General features: G+C 42.1%; 1 protein-coding gene across 2 annotated transcripts in view; it reads left to right on the top strand.

The window, feature by feature from the left end:
* LOC134347658 (thioredoxin domain-containing protein 6-like) overlaps positions 1 to 26,086 on the top strand; it is a 79,092-nt gene that overhangs the window by 14,904 nt on the left and 38,102 nt on the right. For both annotated transcript variants that reach the window (XM_063050027.1, XM_063050026.1), the window contains exons 3-6: positions 4,961 to 5,018; positions 9,598 to 9,701; positions 10,344 to 10,415; positions 22,426 to 22,542. In XM_063050027.1, the coding sequence (XP_062906097.1) occupies positions 4,961 to 5,018; positions 9,598 to 9,701; positions 10,344 to 10,415; positions 22,426 to 22,542 (351 nt within the window). The remainder of the gene's footprint in view (positions 1 to 4,960; positions 5,019 to 9,597; positions 9,702 to 10,343; positions 10,416 to 22,425; positions 22,543 to 26,086) is intronic.

Here is a 26,086-nt window from a genome sequence, read left to right as displayed (position 1 = left end):
AGTGATGAAAGATGTAAAGTACACCTCAGCTCTAGCGACCTTCTCTGTCAGACTTTGGTTTTCTGCTGACAAGAACTGTGAAATACTTGAGCAGCCTTCCCTGCGCTTAGCCTCCCTAATATGTTGTGGTCTCTAAAAGAAAAAAGCATAAGGTGTATCCTTATTGTAGGTGTGCACCGCTGAAAGTCCATTTGGACAACGTGGAAAAACCTACTTGCATTCACCTTATTTGTACCCCCCATAATTTTGTTTACCTCTATCAAATCTCCCCCCATTTTTCTATGTTCTAGGGAATACAGACCTAACCTATTCAACCTTTCCTTATAACTCAGGTCATAAGTCCTGGCAACATCCTTCTCAATTTTCTCTGCAGTCTTTCAATCTTATTGACATCTTTCTGTAGGTAGGTGACCAAAACCACACAAAATACTTCAAATTAGGCCTCACCAGTGTTTTATACAACTTCAAGATAACATCCCAACTTCTGTACTCAATACTTTGATTTATGAAGGCCATTGAACCAAAAGCTTTCTTTACAACCCCATCTACCTGTGACGCCACTTTCAAGGAATTATGGATCTGTTCTACCCAAATCCCTCTGTTCTACCACACACACACACATACACACACACACACACACACACATTGCCTGCAATAGTCGGGATCAGAACTTACTATTTTACATCGAAATGGGGGATTTTAAATGAGTGATTTAGAAGTTCTGTATCTTCAAGTTCAAGTTTATTGTCATCTGGCTGATTGTCCACAAATGAAACAACCTCTGTCCAGACCACGGTGTAGCCACAATACATATATCATGCACACCACATAAAACAATATATTACCATATTATTTAATAAAGTGTAATTCAAAGTACATACAAAGTGCACAGCACAGGTAAACAGTTCACTGTCCTAATGATGAGACCTCAGTGGGGGCCGGGTATTTATTAAAATCGGTTTTTCTTCTGAAAACGGCTGCGCTTAAACCCAGCCATCACGGGCTTCGATGTACCTGTAAGTGGAAGTGTTTCAGGAAAAAAACCCCGAAGAATTTGGGAGCGCGTTTTTAAAGATGTCTTAGCAGACAATTTTGGAATTTTGCTCCAATTTAAACCACCCCCTTTAAGACGCCAACACACTCCGCCCATATAGGACAGCCTCGCGTAGTCAGGTTGTCACCGCCAGCCTTGGGAATTTCTTCGCAAGGCTTTTGTACTTCATCACCGACAGTTGTCTGGATCATTTCGGTGTCATTACAGACAGCAGTAACTGAACTGATGGACTATGGAAGAGGGAGAGAGAGATTGACTGTAAAGCCCGCCCACAGAGAAAACTGATAGGTCTACTTAGCACAAAGAGATATCAAGCAGGATTCAATCATTTTCTTTCTTTTTTTCCCTCTCCCTCTCCCTCTCTAAAAAATCGATTTCTGGGAAATTGTATATAATTTGCGGGCATCAGGGAGCTGCTATCGATATGCGGGAGACTCCCAGAACTCCTGGGAGAGGTGGGATATCTGCCATGCTACATAACACCATGACTCTATGAAAGCCTGAAATGAAAATAATTAATTTACAAATCAAATTGAATTTGGACTTTCTGCCTGGCCCCTTTGTCTAGTTTTGCACAAGTAATTACAACTGTGTGTTAAAATTTGGGCTGAATCATGGACTAGCATAGGCAAGGTTGGTGCTTTTTTTCACTGGAGTTAAACAGATGGCTAATTGAGCTTTGTAAAGTTAGTTTGGATTTTCACAATGGTAGCAGACAAAGCTAAAGGAGAGGCAAGTCCACCTTTTAATGGGACAGATGATAAATAGCTGAAGCACAGAAAGATTTAGGGCAATAAAGGGAAAATAGGATGGAGGAATTAATTGAAGTTTGCTCTAACAAAGTACCAAACAGCCCTTTCTTTGCTGACAATATCATTAGTTTTATATTATCTGATGTGAGGTGCTGACTATAAATCACACCTCACAGCACAGCAGCAAAAAGTATGAAAGCATTCATAGCCGAAATAAAACCCAAAGAAATGAGTCAAAATGGGTGGAACAATTAAATATTTTCGTTCCACTTCTTCCTTTCCTACCATATGTTTCCTTCTCTCCTTCTGTGCCCTAATAATGTATGGATTTGTCCCCAGCAACTCAAGTGCATGTTTTGGACCCACACGCTGTGGTGCCTGCAGACAGAATCATAATAAACAAGCTCCTTCCATCCCTTAGCCTGCATTCTCAAATGTCCACCTTTCAAGATAGACAACATGTAATATAGATTACTCGCACGGATTTGATGTTGCTTTCTGCATCTCCTTCTTTCATTATTTTTCTCTCAGCAGCAGCTTGGAGTACCAATTCAGAACAATGTTTCCAACTATGCTTTTTTTTATCTGCCTCTCCCTTTAGTGTTCCGAGAGTCAAGTATCCCACTGGTAACGTGCCCTGACTGAAATCAGATAGCTCTTGTTCTCCATAGCACTGACATCCCTCAGGACTCTCCCAGTCACCTACCACGCCATGGATTGCCCACGAGCACATCAGAGAAATAAATGCTGCTGATGAATTCACAAGGGTTCCACATCATCCCAATGGAGCAATCCAATGGGAATTAATCGTGCAAACCTGCAACTGAGTTACAACCTCAAGATTAAAAATAACGCTGGTTAATACAAAATTAGTTAATTCAAGTTACCTATTTTAAGCGCAAGATTATTTCTTTCCTGTGCAATTTATAATTATTTAAGTTGCCAGATAACCTATTTTTAAGTACAAATAATTAATATAATAATAGTACACACAACCACTTCCTGTTAGGCAGCTGAACTGTCTGTGGGGCTTCCGCGAATGACAGGGATATGGTCTTTCTTCAGTGAAGCAGAACTGATACACTAACGTTGTGCTTCCTAGTCCCTGTTTACTGTGGTCTGACTTCCGATTGCTCCACCATCACTAACCCAAGGGAGGGTCCATATTGTTGGCAGATTCCTTAACAACATCAATTCAGAATATTTACTGAACAACAAATTTGAGCTCATGATGCCGTTTGGAAAAAAACACAGATGAAGTTCATTGCCCTGATATTAATTTCCTCATTAAAAAACACTGCAGAATGTCATTAGCCTTTCAAAGCGATGAAAACAAGTTTAACAAACTATTTTAATTTCAGCCAGTGCTTGAATTAATGTCACTTAGAATAAGTAGCACTTACTGAAAAGCGGCAAAGAAAACAGGTTAAGTTAAGAACAACACCAATCAATGAATGTAAAAGTAAGACCGATTTCTCTCACATTCAACCATTATAATATAGGGTAACATGTTCATGTGAATTAGTATTTGCAGTTTTAGCACATTTATTAATCCACCTTATTTTAAGAAGCCTAAGAACTGTTACTAAAATAGTATGACTGGAACGTTTTGGAAACCTGTTTACTAGAGCAGAGATGAAATTATCTCTACTAATGAGGCACATCCACACCCAGTAAACAATCCCCTTAAAAATCCTTTTAACGTAGCAGGCATTTTTGCTGTTTTTCTTTTTTGTCTATGTTTAAATATTCCTATTTAAACAGCAAATGCTGGTGATGTCAGAAAGCCAATATGAAAGAATTTCTGTATTCTGACAATGCGTGGGAGCTGAATTAATTTATAATCATACAGTGTTGAGACAGCCCTTCTCAATAACAGTATCTCTGCTAATGTCAGTCTAGTTTCTTCACACACAGGCTTAGCAACTCTGACAGTTCATTTACTGTCTAAATCATTTTGATCACTATTAACTCTCATTTTAAAAGTAAAATAAAACAGTTAATGGTATTTGAATTGATGACAAGCTATTTGTGGTATGGAGAAATATTAAGATAAATGAAGCTTGATGAAATCAGAAGTGATGCAACAAGCTAAATTGCACAGAGCAGGAGTTTTATAAGTACGACTGAGGGACAAAGAAAAGGCCATGTGGGCTCCTTCAAAAGAAAAGAAGCCACTTCACATTCATTGTAAAATACAATGAACAGTGTTGCATATTCTCAGCAGTTCTGGCAAAACCCAATGCCTGAAGAGCCAGCTGTTTATCAAGATAGCTGAAACCATCTCAAAAAGATACTGCATGGGAACCTATCAGACCCTGACACATTTTTTAAAAAACTCTCCATATCCCCATCAACTGCCACCTTCAAATCTACCAAGTGCCATTACGGTTGGGCAATTAACCCCATACTTGGGAAGGTAGTAGAATACCCCAAAGAACACATGTGGTCAGAGAGAACATGTAAAATCCACACACATTGCACCAGAGATTAGGACTGAACGCAGATCAGAGTTGTGAGGTAGAATCATTACTATCGCTGTTTCTCTCTGAATAACGTGCCTGGGTGACTCCCTTGATGTTGTGATGAGCAGCAAGTTAGTAGGCATTGTAGGAATCTGCTGTCACCACTTGGCAAGGAAGTTAGGGGCTAATGTGATCTTGAGCTCTGAAGAGAGAGGGTTAAGACACAAGAGTGCAGTGAAAGGTCTTTCCTTGCCAGTACGCATATCTTGAGACACAGCATTGAAAAGCCTCAGTCTTCAAATACGTTATTTGTCAAAGAGATCTAGGTAGGATTCAGAATCTCTGTGGACCCAGGTACTTTACTGATAGTCATAACTTTGCCTCCTGCCTCAAGATCCCTAATCCAGGGTGGCCAGTCATGTCCACATCAATAGCATCTGAGTGAATTGGTGCAAGTGGTGTTAACGTTGAGGCATCCATTGAATGAGAATCTCAGCACCAAAGTACTGAACAAAAGGCCTCCCTGTTAGCTGTAGCACACTCTGCATGTTGAATGGGGTTTGAACAGCTTGCAGTCAGTTCTGAAGATGCCCAGCTAAGTCACTGTTATCAGCAAATGTCCCTTTACTTTGGATCTGTTTAGTTCCTCACAACTGCACCCAACATTTACTCTACTGTTTCCTGTGCAGATTACTGTCTCGAGCCAGGAGCAATGGGATGAAATGCTGGCTGTAACTGGGCTGACTGGTAAGAAATTTCTTAAAGTGAAATTCAGTCAATCTGGCATCAAAATAGGAGTGGTATTTAAGAGTAAGGATAACAATGGAACAAAATCACACTCTGCAAAATTAACTGTGAACACACTACTACATTTATATGAAATCTTGGGTCCATTGTTAATCAAGGTATTTCAATTAAACAGATTAACACTCAATAAAAATGAATGAATTTACATAACTAACATTAAGATTGAATTGAATGACTATTACTTACAAAATCAGAGAAACTGAAAATTCGTGTTGTGATAGAGGGTATGTGGGGCAGCAGCAGCTCCTGGAGAAAAGAAGCAATGCCACCAGTGAAAGACTTAAAGTTACAGCTGAAAAATTAACGTTTGTGGAGTCATTGAATGGCACAGAATTAAAAGAAAATGCATCACCAAGGCTGGGAGAAGTTTGGTAAGAGTTATAGCGCACAGAAAATTTTAAAAGAGAACAAACGGCCACAAAAGTTACATGAGGCCATTGGCATCATGCGAGGAGGAAAAGCTTTGAAAAACATAATCCTGGAGTGAGGAGGAGTGCACTACAGACAGGATGTGGAGAGGTTGTGCTAATGAGAGTGAAATAGGGTTGAATGGAATTATGAAGGTGTGGATCAGACACCTAGTGCAGGGTTGATCCAGCTGCTGCAGATGCAAATAGCCTAATTCAGCCCAAGCTGAACCTGGGGCAATGGTGTTAATGTCGAAAGGTCTGAAGTTGGCGAGGAGACTGAAGACAGTGTTGATGGTGGGCCCTTAGGTTTTGTAACATGTGGCCCACTCCCCTATGCAGAATGACCTCAGTGCCTGTTCTGACCTGATGCTGGGAGCTGCATGGCAACAGTCAGTGAGGCCATAAGCATCCTGTAAAGGGGAAATGCAAGAGACGGGCTGGGTCCAGTATAACCAAAGAAAATACCAGCCTGGATACTCCAGAGAAATGTTGGAATTTCCCGTAAAACTCTCAGGAGGATAGAACTCCTGCTTGAATACAGAATATTCGAAATTTCCTTCATGGTCCGTTACGGGCATTTATGAACATTCAGGCTGCCTGACACTTTTGACCCGAGGACCTGGCTCAACCACGTTCTTGTGGCAGTTACAACCAGAGAACACTGTATGTGTGGACCCTCTTAGCAACCAGTTTTGTGCATTGAATTGCTCATGGATAAGAGGACCGCAAACAGGGACGCCTTGCTATATTCAAGAAATTACAGAGCTTTAGCCAAGGCAGGATAAGGAAGTTAGACTGTCCTTTACTATGAAGCGCTGACGAAAAGCATGGAATTCCTATGTACTTTGAGCCAGCGATATGGATAAGGACAGTGTAAATCAGAAACCTAGAGTGAAATTCAATCAAGCTAAGGAAAATGTACTAAGAACAAAATTAAATTGTTTCTTTCTTAGATTCTGCTGTCTGTAGATCTATGCATCTGAATACATTTCAGCTCATAATGATAGTTCTGTCCTCAGACTGAAGAGTTTTGCTCTCAGTTTGCACACGCTCAGAATGAGTTTACAGCTAAACCTACTTTTTCTCCTCTTAAATGAACTTCTTTAAAAAATAATTCATCTGCATTCAGACCTACAAAATATTTGCATTTGCATTTCTTTGAATGTGTTTTCTTATGGTTTCAGTGCAAATGAAAAAACTTACAGATTTTTAAAGTAACTCCCAGATGTGTAAGGGCAGTAGCTTGCATAATACTTCAAGTTTCATACTGACAGTACCATAAGGAGTGAAATTAAAACGTTGCTGATAGTTCTGTGTTTTCATATTTGATAATAAAATTGGCTGGAATTTAACAGTAATTTGTTATTGCCAAACTATGAATACATATGAAAATGATTTTGTGTTTATTTATAGTTAGCTCCTCTTTCAGGAAATTCCACCCTGTATTTTCCAACTGGTACTGTTTTGATACTAAGCTTTGTGAGTACAAATATCCCCTTGAAAGTTATTTTAATGGAGGCCCCATGTCTTAAGTTAATGTAACATCCGCACTTAAAGTTTAGTTAAACATCAGTAATTGCTGGAAGTCAACAGTACACTTTCAGTAAGTACAGCAACATTGTCGGAATGTATTTTACCTAAGTTAATCTGCATGTAAAATAACAATTCAATGTTGACCAGTATCTCAGATTCAATTAGCTATCTGTTGTAACTTCTCTGGTTGGAGGTTTGGCTAAGAATATTCACAGTGATTATAAATACAGGATAGAAAACCATGAAAAACATAAACAGCCTTGAATAATCCTCATCTTCCTCTGGGAAGCAAGTGGATCAGGTTGAGCTGACGGTTGAAATAATTCTGCATAATCAGTAGAAGAAGTAAGCCTTAAATTCCTTTCTCATTTTATATATTTTAATCAAAGTTACCTAGTTTGCGTGCTCAAGCAAGAGATGACTGAAAAACTGAAGTGAATGTTCAACTACCACAGAGATGATTCTTGGGAATTATTGCTTACATCATGAGCTAGTCATGCTAAGACCACTGTAGCCTATAATCACCCTCAGTGGTTTAGCTGCTGAATTAAAAGATATGTTGTTGAAGCACACCCATGAATTGCTCATTCATGTGATTCATTCACTTGGATGTTAAACATCTGGACATGACACTTTCAATGGTTTTATTTGTCATATGCTAACTACCCTTAAGTAAGTATTTTTAGGCACCACATCAACCCCATTAAAACTGTTGAAGATCTAATAGCAAGTATCATGCAGGGACTATTAGGAAATGAGGAAATGTGGAAAAATAGAAACACAAGAAATTCTACAGATGCTGGAAATCCAGAGCAACGTACACAAAATGCAGGAGGAACTCAGCAGGTGAGACAGTATCTATGGAGAGGAGTTTATAGATGACTTTTCGGGCCAAGACCTGATGAAGGGTCTCGGCCCAAAACTCTGACTATTCATCCTTTGCCACAGCTGCTGCCTGACCTGCTGAGTTCCTCCAGCATTTTGTGTGTGTTGTGAAAAAATAGAAGTAGGTTTCATGTAACAAAAGAATGAAGGAGAGAGAGGTAGAGAAAACAACGAGCTTTATGGAACAAATTCCATAGCCTACGGCTTTGTTAATTTATAGATTGGTCTTCAAATATGAATTTAGAATGGTGGATATGCAGAACCATTGAGTAATATCAGTGCCTCAAACAGTTGTAGAGTTGGAGGTGAGATATAGAAAAGCAAGACCACAGTGGGCTCTGAAAATGACTAGAATAATCTATGAATGAAAATGCGTTCAGACTGGGGAGCAGTGCAGCGCCATGAACAAAAAGGGCTTAGTTTCAAATAAAGGTGGATACCAGAATTTTGAATGAACATGAATTTGTTTGGCGAGAGAGGCCAGAGAGCAGCCAGGAGGGCAGACTTAAAATGCAAGGCCTTCACAAGGGTTTTAGCAGCAGAAGCAGATATCCTACCTCTCCCGGAAGTTCCGGGAGTCTCCCGAATATGAATAGTGGCTCCCTGATGCCCGCAAATTATATACAATATCACGGAAATCAATTTTTTTGAGAGTGAGCGAGCGAGAGAGAAAGCAAAAGAGAAAGCGCGAGAGTGACCACGAGAGAGAGTGAGAGCAAGCAAGAGCGCGCGAGCGAGAGAGCAAGAGAGAAAACAAGCGAGAGCGAGAGAGAAAGCAAGAGCGACCATGCGCGCGAGAGAGAGAGAGAGCAAGAGCACACCATGGGAGAGTGTTCCAAAAAAAGAAAATATGAAACATACGTCACCCCAGACTACCCTAAAGTGTACCCCTGCTTAATAGGGGTCAAAAAGTAATGACACTGTTGCTCGCTGCGCTGTTTGTGACAGTGACTTTTCTATTGCCCATGGTGGGTTAAAATGTAAAAGACATGTTGAGGTGAGTTTAACAGGTGTCGTTCATTCATTAGCATAGCTAATGTTATTTAAACTAGCTGGCTGGCTGCTAAGGGGCTACCCTATTGCAGACATCCCACCTCTCCCGGAAGTCTCCTGCAAATTGATGGTGCTACCTCCCTGAAACGAGTTTTTGCAGAGTGGGATGTCTGCAGAAGAGCAATTGGAGGTTCGAGGTCTTGCTCAGCTTGTTAATCTGGAGATGAGCCTCATTCAACACTGCAAGGTTGGCTATTTATCACCAGCGGTGAACAATATGCATTGTCTTGCCTAAGTCTCACAAATAACATTGAGAGCAACTTGAAAATAAAGGCTTTGGATACACTTAGCACTTTGTAACCACTGACTTAGAAATATGTCAAAATTCCTTCATAATCACTAGTTTGAAATCCTAGAACTTCCTCCCCACTGTGGGAGTACTTCAACGGAAGGAGTGCAGCGGTTCAACAAGACAGCTCACTGCCCTCTTCGCAGGGACAGTTAGGGACAGACCATGAATACTGGTCATGACAGAGATGCCCACATCCCAGAAACAATACATTAAAATAGGTCGTGTATTAATACCTTAAATTTAGTTAATATGCATCCTTGCTTTCGTGTAATCAATTTTTAAGGAGATTTACATGCATTTCAGATAGAATGTTTTGGTTTACAGCTAGTTCTCTTCTCTTTGGCAGTGGTTGATGTGTACCAAGGGTGGTGTGGTCCATGTAAGGCTGTGATTAGCCTATTTCGGAAGATTAAAAATGAGTTGGGAGACGACCTCTTGCATTTTGCAGTGGTAAGACCTTAATTTTTTTTGTATGGAATTTCAGAAAGGCAGTATCACTGCTAAATTGGTTTCATTTGAAATTCATCAAAAAAAAACTCAATTCCAAATCTCCTTGAATGAGTCTTAGATGGAAACATTGTTTGAGAAAAAAATAGTGTTACAGGTGTGGTGGATGAAGTAGCTTTGCCTGGACCGAATGCAGTGCCAGAGGCCATTCATCTTCTATCATAACACAGAGACTGGCTTAAGCATCACAATCTAATACCCACAATGTATCTGGATTACAAAGATGACCACCTGATCATTGTTCAAGCTACAGTACTTGCTTCACTCATCTGCTTTAGAGATCTGGCCTACATGTGACTCTATACTTACAACAATGTGGCTGCCTTGAAATGTCCTTTGAAATGGTCTCCCAAGATACTCAGCTCAAATGCCTTTGGAGATATGGCAGAAATGCTGGCCTTCCAGTGAGCAACTATCCCACAAATGGCTAAAATTTAGGGGAACTGTTAACCTGTCCAGAGGCAAATTCACTCCATTCCCATGTGGAATGAGTAACATTTCCATAAAATAAGCAGTCATGCTAGGAAATAAAACTCTCCCAGAACGCAATTAACCCACTGATGTTATCACACATTTATTTTCCAGGCCGAAGTGGACAATGTTGACTCTCTACAAGAGTACAGAGGGAAATGTGAACCCACTTTCCTTTTCTATGGGGTGAGATCATTTAAAATAGATTCATCAAGTGGAAATGTCACATGTTTTTGGGTTTGTGTTATGCTTCTTCCCCTGCAGTACCCTTCCCACATCTGAACTCCACAGAATGCTGACTGAAATATTGGCTGCTGCTTGTACTTTTCCCAGGGAGCCTCTCTTAATTGTGAGTGCAGTCTATGATTATCAGAAGGCACGTTGACAGCTCTGGTGGAAAGACGCGAATGAGGGATGGAGAGGGTGCCTCTGTCGTAAAGACAATCTCTAATACTCTCATATGCTCTAAGACCTGAGAACTTGCTTATAGTTTCCTGTCAGGTTCCTGTCAACTCCAAAAAGAGGTCACAGAGAAAATTTCCACTCACAATGGCTCAGATAAAGACCATAAGACATACAGTTGAAGTCAGAAGTTTACATACACCTTAGCCAAATACATTTAAACTCAGTCTTTCACAATTCCTGACATTTAATCCTAGAAAACATTCCCTGTCTTAGGTCAGTTAGGATCACTACTTTATTTTAAGAATGTGAAGTGTCAGAATAATAGTAGAGAGAATGATTTATTTCAGCTTTTATTTCTTTCATCACTTTCCCAATGGGTCAGAAGTTTACATATACTTTGTTGGTATGTGGTAGCATTGCCTTTAAATTGTTTAAATTAGGTCAAACGTTTTGGGTAGCCTTCCACAAGCTTCTCACAGTAAGCTGCTGGAATTTTGTTCCATTCCTCCAGACAGAACTGGTGTAACTGAGTCAGGTTTGTAGGCCTCCTTGATCACTCATGCTTCTTCAGTTCTGCCCACAAATTTTCTATCGGATTGACGTCAGAAAATGATGTCAACTCATCCTTGGGAGTCCTTGGGAGCAATTTCCAAATGCCTGAAGGTACCACATTCACCTGTACAAACAATAGTATGCAAGTATAAACACCATGGGACCACACAGCCGTCACACCGCTCAGGAAAGAGACGCATTCTGTCTCCTGGAGATGAATGTACCTTGGAGCGAAAAGTGCAAATCAATCCCAGAAAACAGCAAAGGACCTTGTGAAGATGCTGGAGGAAACAGGTAGACAAATATCTATATCCACAGTAAAACGAGTCCTATATCGACATGACCTGAAATGCTGCTCACCAAGGAAGAAGCTACCGGTGCAAAACCGCCATTTAAAAAGCCAGACTATAGCTTGCAAGTGCACATGGGGACAAAGATCTTACTTTTTAGAGAAATGTCCTCTGGTCTGATAAAACAAAAATTGAACTGTTTGGCCATAATGACCACTGTTATGTTTGGAGGAAAAACGGTGAGGCTTGCAAACTGAAGAACACCATCCCAATCGTGAAGCATGGAGGTGGCAGCATCATGTTGTGGGGGTGCTTTGCTGCAGGAGGGACTGGTGCACTTCACAAAATAGATGGCATCATGAGAAAGGAAAATTATGTGGATATATTGAAGCAACATCTCAAGACATCAGCCAGGAAGTTAAAGCTCAGTCACAAATGAGTCTTCCAAATGGACAATGACCCCAAGCATAGCTCCAAAGTTGTGGCAAAATTGCTTAAGGACAACAAAGTCAAGATATTGGAGTGGCCATCACAAAGCCCTGACCTCAATCTGATAGAAAATTTGTGGACAGAACTGAAAAAGTGTGTGCGAGCAAGGAGGCCTAGAAACCTGACTCAGTTGCACCAGTTCTGTGCATTCCAGCAACTTATTGTGAGAAGCTTGTGGAAGGCTATCCAAAACGTTTGACCCAAGTTAAACAATTTAAAGGCAACGCTACCAAATACTAACAAAGTGTATGTAAACTTCTGACCCATTGGGAAAGTGATGAAAGAAATAAAAGCTGAAATAAATCATTCTCTCTACTATTATTCTGACATTTCATATTCTTAAAATAAAGTAGTGATCCTAACTGACCTAAGACAGGGAATGTTTTCTAGGATTAAATGTCAGGAATTGTGAAAAACTGAGTTTAAATGTATTTGGCTAAGGTGTATGTAAACTTCTGATTTCAACTGTAGGAGCAGAATTAGTCCATCAAGTTTGCTCTGCCAATTAGAACCTTACTAATCAAGAACCTGCCAACCACCGCTTTAAATGTACCCAATGATTTGGCCTCCACAGCCATCTATGACAATGAATTCCACAGATTCACCACTGTCTTGTTAAAGAAATTCTTCCTTATCGCTGTTCTAGAGGGACATTCTGGTATTCTGTGGCTGAGCCTTCTGTTCCGAGGCTCCCCTATATCTTCTCAACGTCCACTATATCTACGTCTTTCGATATTCGATGTTTCAGTGTGATTCCCCTTCATGACCATGGTGGCTATTTACAGATGGTATGGTACAGAGGAATAAGAACAATTAGATTGAGAAACTCATTGCCCAGCTTTTCTTTGATCTTGATTGAATCGTTAAAATGACCACTAACCATGTGTTGAGCAATTTGACCTTCAAGGAGCAGCTTAGGATATCTTGGAATCACCAAATGAATTTTGCTGACCTCATTCCTCCTTTCATTTAACTCTTCACAAATTTTCCTAGATTCATAGCCTTTATCCCATTTAAAAATTGCTGGTGAGCGCAGCAGGCCAGGCAGCATCTATAGGAAGAGGTACGTTTTGGGCCGAGACCCTTCGGCATCTGCATTCCAGCATCTGCAGATTTCCTCATGTTTGCCTTATCCCAATTTATTGTTGAGCTCTCCAATGTGTCTTCAGGATTTTTCAATGAATGAACCATTGAGATAGACTGGTCAAAAATGGTTCAAAAATGTCCCTCAAAATTATTTTTCCTTTAATGAGGTGACAGTTTCACACTGCCCACCTTGCATCTGTGAAGTTAGACATATGTAAACATTACATGTCAGCTAAAAGGATAGATTCTTGTAAGTGAGACTAGGAGAGATTTTCTCCCTCTACAGGAGATACCTGAAATGCTCACCATCATCCGCCTTGGTTGCATAAACAATTGTGTACCTTTACCAACTCCATGCAAACCATTTCCACCTTAGAACATGAAAGCATAAACCTTGGTCATTTAATAAAATGAACTCAGTATTATGAAGGCCAGTAATAATATTTATGAAAAATAAAATATTATTTATTCTTACGGACAGCTCTTAACAAAATTCCCCTTTATAAATTAACCTCCTCTTTTCTATGTGGTTACAAAAACCTTTGAAGGGGGATGGAAATTGTCCGAAATAACATTGTGAAATAATAAATATTCCAATTGGCAGTCAAAGGAAGGTTTTCAGAGCTCATTACTTCAGATCTTGATTTCCACTCTAATTCCGAGTTCAGTGCCTTGAGGCCAATATCAGAGTCAGTAGAGCCAAAAGATCATCAAATATGCAGCAGGATGAAGGAATATTATCAAAAAGGAGTTATAAAGTTATGGAGAATGGGAACAGGACCTTCTGCCCAATTCATCCATGCTTATGAAAGAGCCTTCCTGAGCTGGTTTCATTTGCCAGCATTTGGCTCCTTATCTAAATCTTTCTTATCCATGAACCTGTCCAAACGTTTTATAATCATAATTGCATCCACATCTGCCACTTCTCAGCAGCTTGCTCCATATAACCAGCAGTCTGTGTGGTAAACCTGCCCCTCAGGATCCCTGTAAATTGATTTCTCTCACCATAAACCTATTTCCAGCATCTGCAGAATTTCTCATGTTTATGACCTTAAATCTATGCCATAGAAACATAGAAAACCTATGGCACAATACTGGCCCTTCAGCCCACAAAGCTGTGCCAAACATGTCCTTACCTTGAAATTACCTAGGGTCACCCATAGCCCTCTATTTATATGAGCTCCATGTACCTGTCCAGGAGTCTCTTAAAAGACCCTATCGTATCCGCCTCCACCACCATCGCTAGCAGCCCATTCTACACACTCATCACTCTCTGTGTTAAAAAAAAAACGTGCCCCTGACATCTCCTCTGTACCTGCTTCCAAGCACCTTAAACCTGTGCCCTCTCTTGCTAGCCATTTCAACCCTGGGAAAAAGCCTCTGACCATCCACATGAACAATCTTGTACACCTCTATCAGGTCCCCTCTCATCCTCTGTCGCTCCAAGGATAAAAGGCTGCGTTCACTCAACCTATTCTCGTAAGGAATGCTCCCCAATCCAAGCAACATCCTTGTAAGTCTCCTCTGCACCCTTTCCATGGTTTTCACATCCTTTCTATCGTGAGGTGACCAGAACTGAGCACGGTACTCCAAGTGGGGTTTGACCAGGGTCTTATATAGCTGCAACATTACCTCTCGGCTCCTAAACTCAATCCCACAGTTGATGAAGGTCAATGTACCATATGCCTTCTTAACCACAGAGTCAACCTGCGCAACAGCTTTGAGTGTCCTATGGATTCAGATCCCAAGATCATTCTGATCCTCCACACTGCCAAGAGGATTACCATTAATACTATATTCTGTCATCATATTTGACCTACTAAAATGAATCACCTCACACTTTTCTGGGTTGAACTCCATCTGCCACTTCTCAGCACAGTTTTGCATCCTATCAATGTCCCGCGGTAACCTCTGACAGCCTGCCACACTATCCACAACACCACCAACCTTTGTGTCATCAGCAGATTTACTAACCCATCCCTCCACTTCTTCATTGATGTCATTTATAAAAATCACAAGAGTAGGGGCCCAGAACAAATCTCTGAGGCACACCACTGGTCACCTATGCAGAATATGACCTGTCTACAGCCACTCTTTGCCTTCTGTGGGCAAGCCAGTTCTGGATCCACAAAGCAATGTCCCCTTGAATCCCATACCACCTTACTTTCTCAATATGCCTTGCATGCGGTACCTTGTTAAATGCCTTGCTGAAATCCATAACATTACATCAACTCCTCTACCTTCATCAATGTGTTTATTCACATCCTCAAAAAATTTATTCAGGCACGTAAGGCATGATCTGTCTTTCACAAGGCCATGCTGACTACTCCAAGTCAGATTATGCCTCTCTAAATGTTCATAAATCCTGCCTCTCAGGATCTTCTCCATCAACTTACCAACCACTGAAGTAAGACCGCTGGTCTAAAATTTCCTGGACTATCTCTACTCCCCTTCTTGAGTAATGGAACAACATCCGCAACCCTCCAATCCTCTGGAACCTCTCCCGTCCTCATTGATGATGCAAAGATCATTGCCAGAGGTTCAGCAACCTCCTCCCTCACCTCCCACAGTAGCGTAGGGTACATCTCGTCCAGTCCCGGTGACTAATCCAACTTGATGCTTTCCAAAATCTCCAATACATCCTCTTTCTTAATATCTACGTGCTTAAGCTTTTCAGTGTGCTGTAAGTCATCCCTACAATTGCCAAGATCCTTTTCTGTAGTGAATACTGAAGCAAAGTACTCATAAAGTGCCTCTGTTATCTCCTCCAGTTCCATACACAATTTTCCACTGTCATACTTGATTGGTCCTATTCTATCATGTTTTATCCTCTTGAGCTTCACGTGCTTGTAGAATGCCTTGGGGTTTTCCTTAATCCTGTCCGCCAGTGTCTTCTCATGGCCCCTTCTGGCTCTCCTAATCTCTTTCTTAAGCTCCTTCCTGCTAGCCTTATAATCTTCTAGATCTCTGTCATTACCTAGTTTCTTAATCCTTTCATAAGCTCTTCTTTTCTTCTTGACTAGATTTACAACAGTCTTTGTACACCATGGTTCCTGTACCCTACCATCTTTTCCCTGTCTCATTGGAACATACCTATGCAGCACTCCACGCAAATACCCCCTGAAGGTTTGCCACATTTCTTCCGTACATTTCCCTGAGAACGTCTGTTCCCAATTTTTGCTTCTAAGTTCCTGCCTGATTGCCTCATATTTCCCCTTACTCCATTTAAACGCTTTCCTAACTTGTCTGTTCCTATCCCTTTCCAATGCTATGGTAAAGGAGATAGAATTGTCATCACTATCTCCAAAATGCTCTCCCACTAAGAGATTTGACGCCTGACCAGGTTCATTTCCCAAAACCAGATCAAGTACAGCCTCTCCTCTTGTAGGCGTATCTACATATTGTGTCAAGAAACCTTCTTGAACACACCTAACAAACTCCACCCCATCTAACCCCTCACTCTAGGGAGATATCAATCGATATTTGGGAAATTAAAATCTCCCGCCACGACAACCCTGTTAATATTACATCTTTCCAGAATCTGTCTCCCTATCTGCTCCTCGATGTCCCTGTTACTATTGGGTGGTGTATAAAAAAAAGCCAGTAGAGTAATTGACCCCTTCCTTTTCCTAATTTCCACCCACAGAGACTCCATAGACAATCCCTCCATGTCTTCCTCCTTTTCTGCAGCCGTGACACTATCTCGGATCAACAGTGTCACGCCCCCACCTCCTTTGACTCCCTCCCTGTTCTTTCTGAAACATTTAAAGCCTGGCACTCAAAGTAACCATTCTTGCCCCTGAAGCATCCAAGTCTCTGTAATGGCCATGACATCATAGTTCCTAGTACTGATCCACACTCAAAGCTCATCCGCTTTGTTCAAAATACTCCTTGCATTAAAATAGACACATCTCAAACCATGTCCCTTCTCTATCACCTGCCTATTCTCCCTTTCGCACTGTCTCCAAGCTTTCTCTGTTTGTGAGCCAACTGCCTCTTCCTCCATCTCTTCAGTTTGGTTCCCACCCCCCAGCAATCCTAGTTTAAACTCTCCCCAATAGCCTTAACAAACCTGCCTGCCAGGATATTGGTCCCCCTGGGATTCAAGTGCAACTCGTCCTTTTTGTACAAATCACTCCTTCCCGAAAAGAGGTCCCAATGATCCAGAAATCTGAATCCCTGCCCCCTGCTCCAATCCCTCAGCCACGCATTTATCCTCCACCTCACTCTATTCCTATACTCACTGTCGCGTGGCACAGGCAGTAATCCCAAGATTACTACCTTTGTAGTCCTGCTTCTCAACTTCCTTCCTAACTCCCTGTAGTCTGCTTTCAGGACCTCCTCCCTTCTCCTGCCTATGTCGTTGGTACCAATATGTCCCACGATCTCTGGCTGTTCTCCTTCCCACTTCAGGATATCATGGACGTGATCAGAAACATCCTGGACCCTGACACGTGGGAGGCAAACTGCCATCCGTGCTTTTTCCCTACGTCCACAGAATCGCCTGTCTGACCCCCTAACTATAGAGTCCCCTATCACTGCTGCCATCCTCTTCCTTTCCCTACCCTTCTGAGTCACAGGGCCAGACGCTGTGCCAGAGACTGTTGCTTCCCTCAGGAAGGCCGTTTCCCCCCCCCCAACAGTACTCAAACAGGAGTAGTTATTGTCAAGGGGTACAGCCACAGGGGTGCTCTCCAGTGTCTGACTCCTGCCTTTTCCTCTCATGACTGTTACCCACTTATTCCAAGGCCCTGGTGTGACTACCTGCCTATAACTCCCCTCTATCACCTCCTCACTCTCCCTGACCAGATGAAGGTCATCGAGCTGCATCTCCAGTTCCCTAACGTGGTCCCTAAGGAGCTGCAGCTTGACGCAACTGGTGCACATGTGACTGTCCGGGAGGCTGGGAGACTCCAGGACTTCCCACATCTGACACTAAGCACAGAACACTGGCCTCATACACACTCTTCCTGTCTGTATTCTCCACAGATAACCTACCTCGCCTTGACTCATTATCGCCGAAGCCCCATTGAGCCAAAGCCTTCCTACTCTGTTTCCCTCTACTCCGTCGCCCGCTCTTCTGATGCCTGCTCTATAAAGCTGGCATCTTTTAAACTCTTCTCGCTGTTCTCAGTGGCTGACGTCCACGCGCTTGCGTAGTTGTGCCCTGATCAAACCGCTGAAGAAGTAACCATCTCCTTTTGAACTCTTCTCGCTGTCCTCACTGGCTGATGTCCACGTGCTTGAGCAGTCATGCCCCGATCAAGCCTTCTAGTTAAAGGCTTCCTTACTGTGGGGGGGAATACATTGACAATCTATTTTATCTGTTAATCTATTTTAACTCCTCATAATTTTATAATTCTCCTTAACGTCACCTCTCAACTTCTTTTGCTCCAGGGAAATCTATTCCAGCATATTCTGTCTCAAGCCTTCCAGTCCTAGCAATGTCCTAGTGAATATTTTCTGCATTCCCTCTAGCTGAATCACAGCCTTTGTATGAAATGGTCACCAGTACTGCAGTTAATATTCCAGGAATGGTCTCCCTAATACCTTGTACAGCTGTAACATGATCTCCCAACTCCTGTACTCAATGTCCCATCCAATGAAAACAAACATGCCATATGCTAGAACTGTACAGGGAAATGGCAAGGCTGCACCTGAGTGCTGTGTGCAGTTCTGGCTCCTTATTAAAGAAAAGAGATACTTGTTTTGGAAATGGTGCAGAAGATGTTCACCAGGTTGATTCTGGAGATGAGGGGGCTGGGCTATAAGGGGGATGGGCTATGAGAAAAGATTAAGTTGTCTGAGACTATAGTCACTCGAACTCAGAAGAATGAGAGAGAATCTTATATAAACATACAAAATTATGAAAGAGATAGGTAAAATAGAAGCAGGAAACTTGTTTCCAATGGTAATTGAGACTAGAACTAGGGGACATAGCCTCAAGATTCGAGGGAATAGATTTAGGATGGAGATGAGGAGGAACTGCGTTTCCCAGAGAGTAGTGAATCTGTGGAATTCTCCACCAGGGAAGCAGTGGAGGCTACATCACCAAATGTGTTTAAGACACAATCAGTTTTTTGAATACTAGGGGGAGTAAGAGTTAGGGTTAAAGGCAGGCAGGTGGAACTGAGTCCATAGCCAGAATAGCCGTGACAATGAATGGCTAATTACCAAATCCCACTTCTATTTCTTATGTTCTTATATTCTCTACTTGTCTACCTGTGTCAGCTATGCACTTGTATCCTTAAGTGTCTCTGGTTTACAACACACCCCATGATTCTGTTATTCCTGACGTAGTTTAACTTCCCCAATGAAAGGGTGTGACAAATCACCATATTGAAGGGAGATTGAAAATCTGCCTGAGTGGTGCCACAACAACAACCTCTCACTCAATGTCAGCAAGACCAAGGAGCTGATTATTGATGACAGGAGGGGGAAACCAGATGTCCTTGAGCCAGTCCTCATTGGGGGGATCAGAAGTGGAGAGGTTCAGCAACTTTAAATTCCTCAGTATTTTCATTTCAGTGGATCTGTACTGGGTCCAGCACATAAGGAACATGGCAAAGAAAGCACAGCAGCTCCTCTAATTTATCAGAAGTTTGCGTAGTTTTGGCCTGTTCTAGTGATGTTTAGTATTGTGGCTTTCTGAAGATCTACATAGATATTGGTGTGTAGCCCTAATTACTTAATGCTATTGTGTAGTGCTTTTGGGATGACACCAGTTGAGAAAATAATATTACTATTATTATTTTATTTTTGTATTTGCACAGTCTGTTGTCTTTTGCACACTGGTTGCTTGTCCAACTGTATTTACTGTGAATGCCCACAAGAAAATGAATCTCAGGATTCTATATGGTGGCATATATGTACTTTCATAGTAAAATTACTTTGAACTTTTGAACTTTGAAAATGCATCACTTCATACTTGTCTGACTTAAATTCCATCTGACAATCCTTGGCCCCCTTTCCCAGTTGAGCTAGATCCTTTTATAATGTTAGATGACCTTATTTGTCATCCACTTGTCACCAAACTGCAAACTTACTAATCATGCCACCTACATTCTTACCCAAATCGTTAATGTAGATGGTACACATTAGTGGACCCAGCACCAGTCCCTGCAGAACACCACAGGTAATGGCCTCTAATCTGAATATCAGCTCTCCACTATCACCCCCTGACTCCTTCCACCATTTTTTAAAATCCAATTTGCTTGCTCACACTGGATCCCACATGATCTCTCCTTCTGAATCAGCCTACCATGCCAGACCTTGTCAAAAGCCTTGCTAATGTCCATGTAGACAATGTCCTCTCTGTCCTCTTCAAAATATCAACTAAGTTGGTGAGACATAATTGCCCACACATGAGTCGTCATGTTGACTATTTCTTCTCAGTATTTGTCTTTACAATTGTGGTAGATCCTGTTCTCTTGGAATCCCTTCTAGTAACTTACCCATAGATAATGTTAGGCTCGGCAGCCTGTAGTTCATTGGCTAGTGCTTGCACAACAGCAACCGCCCTCCAGGTATCAGTACCTCAGCCATTCCTAAGGAAGATACAAAATTGCCTTGCAGATCCCCAGGAATTTCTTCCCTTCCTTCCCACAATCTGCAATGATACACTGGATCAGACCCCGGGGATTTACCCATCTCATGACTACCAGCAGCTCTTCTTTTATAACATTGATCATTTTAGGGGATTACTTTTCTCTTCTGTGAATTCCCTGACTTCCATGACCTCTTTCATGGTAAATACCAATAAACAGGCCATTTGTCTCTTTTGCTCACTTAATTACATTAAAGGTGATCTGCACCTGAACTCAACATTGAGAAATGCTTCTGAGACTCCATCAGCATTTTTGCAGAACTACGAACCATCGATTCCTGGCTTGCATTGCTAATTACTTACTCAGGCCCAGCTGGGTTATTTTAGAAGGGGAACACTGTTACTTAGTGGGCGGGAATTTCTTTTTGGGGTTAATGCCATGAGAGGAAACCAAATAAGGCACTGGATTATAATGACGATTGGTTCATTTTGGTCTCCGTGTCAAAGGAAGACAAGGAGTAAGAAGAAGGAAGTTTATCCTCCCTGGCTCCAGAGGTCATATCTGGAACAAACGGTGATGACCACCAGTTGCTAGGTAAATAAGGGATCTGGAAACAGAGTGGAGAAATGGTTAGCACTATGATTAATCATTTACTTCATAATGCCTTTTTAAAAAAAAGTCATACAGTGTGAAAGCAGATCCTTTGTTCCACCCTGTCCATGCCAACCCAAGTAGACTAATCCTATTTACCAGCACTTGGTAAAGTCAAGTGCTTGTATATGTATGTAAGGGGGTTTCGTCTTTTATGTTACTAAAATGGCTTATTTGTTATGTTATATTTGGGAATGCTTCTTTGTTATATTAAACACTGAGAAAGTTTTGCATTAGCAGCTTGTTGTGGGTTAGGGGGTGATAAGAGGATGCTACGAACCAATTGGGATAATTGTTATGACTTTGGTGTATCTGGAAGATTTGTATGCGCGGGATTTTGAGGGAGAAGGCTGGAGAGAGAGAGAGACAGAGAATGGACCAGGTGCTGTAAGTCTGCTAATGGGATTGGACCCCGAGCGGGGCATTCGGCGAGGAGGGGAGCTGGAGACGGACTCGTGTGGAGCGTCTGGTCAACCACTGTTGTTGGTCCCAGGCGGTCAGTCGAGGTGGTCCAAGGGGTCGCAGGGTGAAGAAGGGTCCTGAGCTCCAACTGTTTGTGCACGAAGAAATTGAACTTTGATAAGTGTGGCACCTTTTATATTTTATTCTTTATTAATTATATAGTTCCAGTAATATCTATAAACTGTAAATCATTTAATCATATCTGGTGTATTGTCTGTTATTTGGGCAGGGTGGGGTACATCACACAGCATCCACACAAACCAATTACCCAGTTTGCCAGGATTGAGGGCTGTTTCCCTAGATGACAGCGAGCCGAGTGACTCTAAGGTTGGCCAGGGGGGCTACATGTATTTAAATACACTTAAAAACAATATTATTATAATACCAAATAAATGTCATGAAATCTATTGGAAAGGCATGAACATTTTCCTGTGCAAGGTTCAAATGAAGGGTTTTACTCACTGAAATAGAAGAGCTAGGGTAAGAGGAGGCTCCAGTGGAATATATAAGTCAGAAAATGCTGTCTTGGCTGTGTTACCTTCACCTACACTGTAGAGCAACTGCCAGATTTTTCCATTTGGCTACTGACATATCTGCTAGGAATGTCAACTGGCCGTTAACTGTTGAGACACTGAGCTCACATGGAAGGTGAGCTTGTTGTGAAGCTTACCCTTACATTTTAAACTTGCCACTCTTGCACTTTCTGTGTTTCAGGGAGGTCAGCTGGTTGCAGTTGTGAGGGGGGCAAATGCACCATTGCTCCAGAAAACCATTCGCGAACATTTAGTTGCAGAAAAGAAGGTGCTTGAAGAGGGAGCTGACCGGAAAGTGGTGAGAACAGTAATGACAAAAAAAAAGTACTGATTCCGAACTAATGTCTTTAATTGTTTTTCCTTTATATTCAGTCAGTTAGTACAGTAGAGGTGCCAGATAGGATAATGGAATGCCTTTCTTGCAGGATGTGGGAAGGCAGGGAGACCTCCAGTATCCCTGACGACTACACCTGCGAGAAAAGTGCATCCATTTGCAGCTTCTAACTCTCCATGTTAAGGAGTTGGAGCTGCAATTCAATAAACTCTGGATCATTTGGGAGGCTGAGAGAGTGATAGTTAGGACATGTAGGTAGGTAGTTACACCTAAGGTGCAGGACACAGGAAACTGCGTGACAGTCAGGAAGGGGAAAGGGGTTAAACAGCCCTTGCAGAGTATCCCTGTGGCCATCTTCCTCAAAAATAGGTAGACCACTTTGGATACTGTTGGGGGAAATCACGTAGCAGAGGAAGGTCATGGTGGTTAGGTCTCTAACATTGGGTCTGGCTCTGTGACTCAGAAGGAAAGGGGGGAGAAGAGGCGAGCTGTGGTGATAGGGGATTCGTTAGCTAGGGGAACAGAAAGGAGGTTCTGTGGATGAGATTGAGATTCCTGGATGCCTATGTTGCCTCCCTGCTGCCAGGGTCCAGGACATCTCAAATGTCTTAAGCGGGAGGGTGAACAGCCAAGAGGTCCTGGTCCATGTATGTACCAATGACATGGGTGGGAAGCGTGGTGATGTTCTGCAAAGTGAATTCATGGAGTGAGATGCAAAGTTAAAGGACAGGACCTCCAGGGCGGTGATCTCAGGATTGCTACCCGTGCCATATGCTAGTAAGGCCAGAAATAGAAATAGTATACCGTTTAACATGTGGCTAAGGAATTGGTGTAGGAGGGAGTTGTCACATTTTTGGATCATTGTGCTCTCTTCCAGAGAAGGTGGGTTGGTTTGCCCCTGAACTGGAAGTAGACTAATATCATAGCGGGAAGGTTTCCTCGTGCTGCATGAGGTATTTAAACTACAGTTGCAGGGGAGTAGGAACCAGAGGGCCAAAACAGCTAGTGGAGACGGATGTTGCTAAGACCTCAGACAAAGTCAGGAATCAAAAGTTTGAGCATGGTGAGGGTATTGTTCTGTGCTGCATATATTTCAATGCAAGAGCATCATAGGAAAGGCAGATGAGCTCAGGGCATGTGGAATTATGATATTGTTTCTATTAGAGCGACTTGGTTGCAGGAGGAGGAGGACTGGCAGCTCAATATTCCGGGGTTCCATTGTTTTACATGTGACAGAGCAGGAAGGATTAAAGGAGGAAGGGTAGCATTACTAGTCAGTGCTCAATCAGGACAGGCAGGATAACTTGTCAAGTGGGACTTTCGGGGTGAAACTAAGAAATAAGAATGGTATGGCCATGTTGATGAGGCTATTATTATAAACCACTCAACAGTCCACGGGATTTAGAGGAACAAATTTGTGGAGAGATCACAGACTTGCCAGAAACATAAGGTTGTTATAGTAGGTGATTTTAACTTTCCACATATTGACTGGCATTTCCAAACTATAAAAGGACTAGATGAGATAGAGTTTGTCAAATGTGCTCAGGAGTTTTCCTTAATCAGTACATAGAGGTCCCAACGAGATACATAGAAGTCCCAATGAGATAGTGGAAGGTACTTGATCTGCTATTCGGGAATGAGGCAGAGCAGATTAATGGATACTGTGTAGGGGATTACTTTGTATCTAGTGATCATAATGCCTTTAGTTTCAAAGTAACTATGACAAAAGATAGGTCAGGTTGGCGAGTTGCAACTCTAGATTGGAGAAAGGCCAATTTTGATGGTATCAGAAAGGACCTGGCAAATGTGGATTGGGACAGGCTGTTTTCCGACAAAGGTGTACTTCATAAGTGGGAAGCCTTAGAAAGTGAAATTTTGAGAATACAAAGCTTGTATGTACCTGTCAGAATAACAGGTAAAGATAACAGGTTTCAAGAACCTTGGTTTACAAGAGATATTGTGGCCCTGGTTAAGAAAAAGAAAGGAGGTGCATAGTAGGTATAGGCAGGTAGGAACAAATGTAGTGCTTATGGAGGATAAGAAATGTAAAAGTACACAAGAAAGAAATCTGGAGGGCTAAAAGAAGGCATGAAGTTGCCTTAGACAAAGTGAAAGAGAATCCTAAGGGGCACTCAGATATATAGACAATAAACAATAGGTGCAGGAGTAGGCCATTCAGCCCTTCGAGCCAGCACCGCCATTCACTGTGATCATGGCTGATCATCCACAATCAGTATTCAGTTCCTGCCTTATCACCATAACCGTTGATTCTGCTATCTTTAAGAGCTCTATCCATCTCTTTCTTGAAAGCATCCAGAGACGGCCTCCACGGCCTTCTGGGGCAGAGCATTCCATATGTCCACCACTCTCTGGGTGAAAAAGTTTTTCCTCAACTCCATTCTAAATGGCCTACCCCTTATTCTTAAACTGTGGCCTCTGGTTCTGGACTCACCCATCAGCGGGAACATACTTCTTGCCTCCAGCGTGTCCAATCCCTTAATAATCTTATATGTTTCAATAAGATCCCCTCTCAGCCTTCTAAATTCCAGAGTATACAAGCCCTGTCGCTCCAATCTTTCGACATATGACAGTCCCACCATCCCGGGAATTAACCTTGCGAACCTATGCTGCACTCCCTCAATAGCAGGAATGTCCTTCCTCAAAGTTGGAGACCAAAACTGCACACAGTACTCCAAGTGTGGTCTCACCAGGGCCCTGTACAGCTGCAGAATGACCTCTTTGCTCTTATACTCAATTCCTCTTGTTATGAAGGGCAGCATGCCATTAGCTTTCTTCACTGCCTGCTGTACTTGCAAGCTTGCTTTCAGTGACTGATGTACAAGAACACCTAGATCTTGTTGTACTTCCCCTTTTCCTAACTTGACCCCATTTAGATAATAATCTGCCTTCCTGTTCTTACCACGAAAGTGGATAACCTCACATTTATCCACATTAAACTGCATCTGCCCACTCACCCAGCCTGTCGAAGTCACCCTGCATTCTCATAACATCCTCCTCACATTTCACACTGCCACCCAGCTTTCTGTCATCGGCAAATTTGCTAATGTTACTTTTAATTCCCTCGTCTAAATCATTAATGTATAGTGTAAACAGCTGTGGTCCCAGCACTGAACCCTGTGGTACCCCATTGGTCACCGCCTGCCATTCCAAAAGGGACCCATTAATCACTACTCTTTGTTTTCTGTCAGCCAGCCAATTTTCAATCCATGTCAGTACTCTGCCCCCAATCCCATGTGCCATAATTTTGCCCACTAATCTCCTATGTTGGACTTTATCAAAGGCTTTCTGAAAGTCCAGGTACACTAGATCCACTGGCTCGCCCTTGTCCATTTTCATAGTTAAATCCTCAAAAAATTCCAGAAGATTAGTCAAGCATGATTTCCCCTTCGTAAGTCCATGCTGACTCAGACCGATCCTGTTACTGCCATCCAGATGAGTCGTAATTTCATCTTTTATAATTGACTCCAGCATCTTTCCCATCACCGAC

The sequence above is a fragment of the Mobula hypostoma genome, chromosome 6 (assembly GCF_963921235.1).
Source record: "Mobula hypostoma chromosome 6, sMobHyp1.1, whole genome shotgun sequence".
Taxonomy (NCBI): Eukaryota; Metazoa; Chordata; class Chondrichthyes; order Myliobatiformes; family Myliobatidae; genus Mobula; species Mobula hypostoma.
The sequence above is the reverse complement of the archived record's forward strand: the minus strand, read 5'-3'. Positions and strand labels throughout refer to the sequence as shown.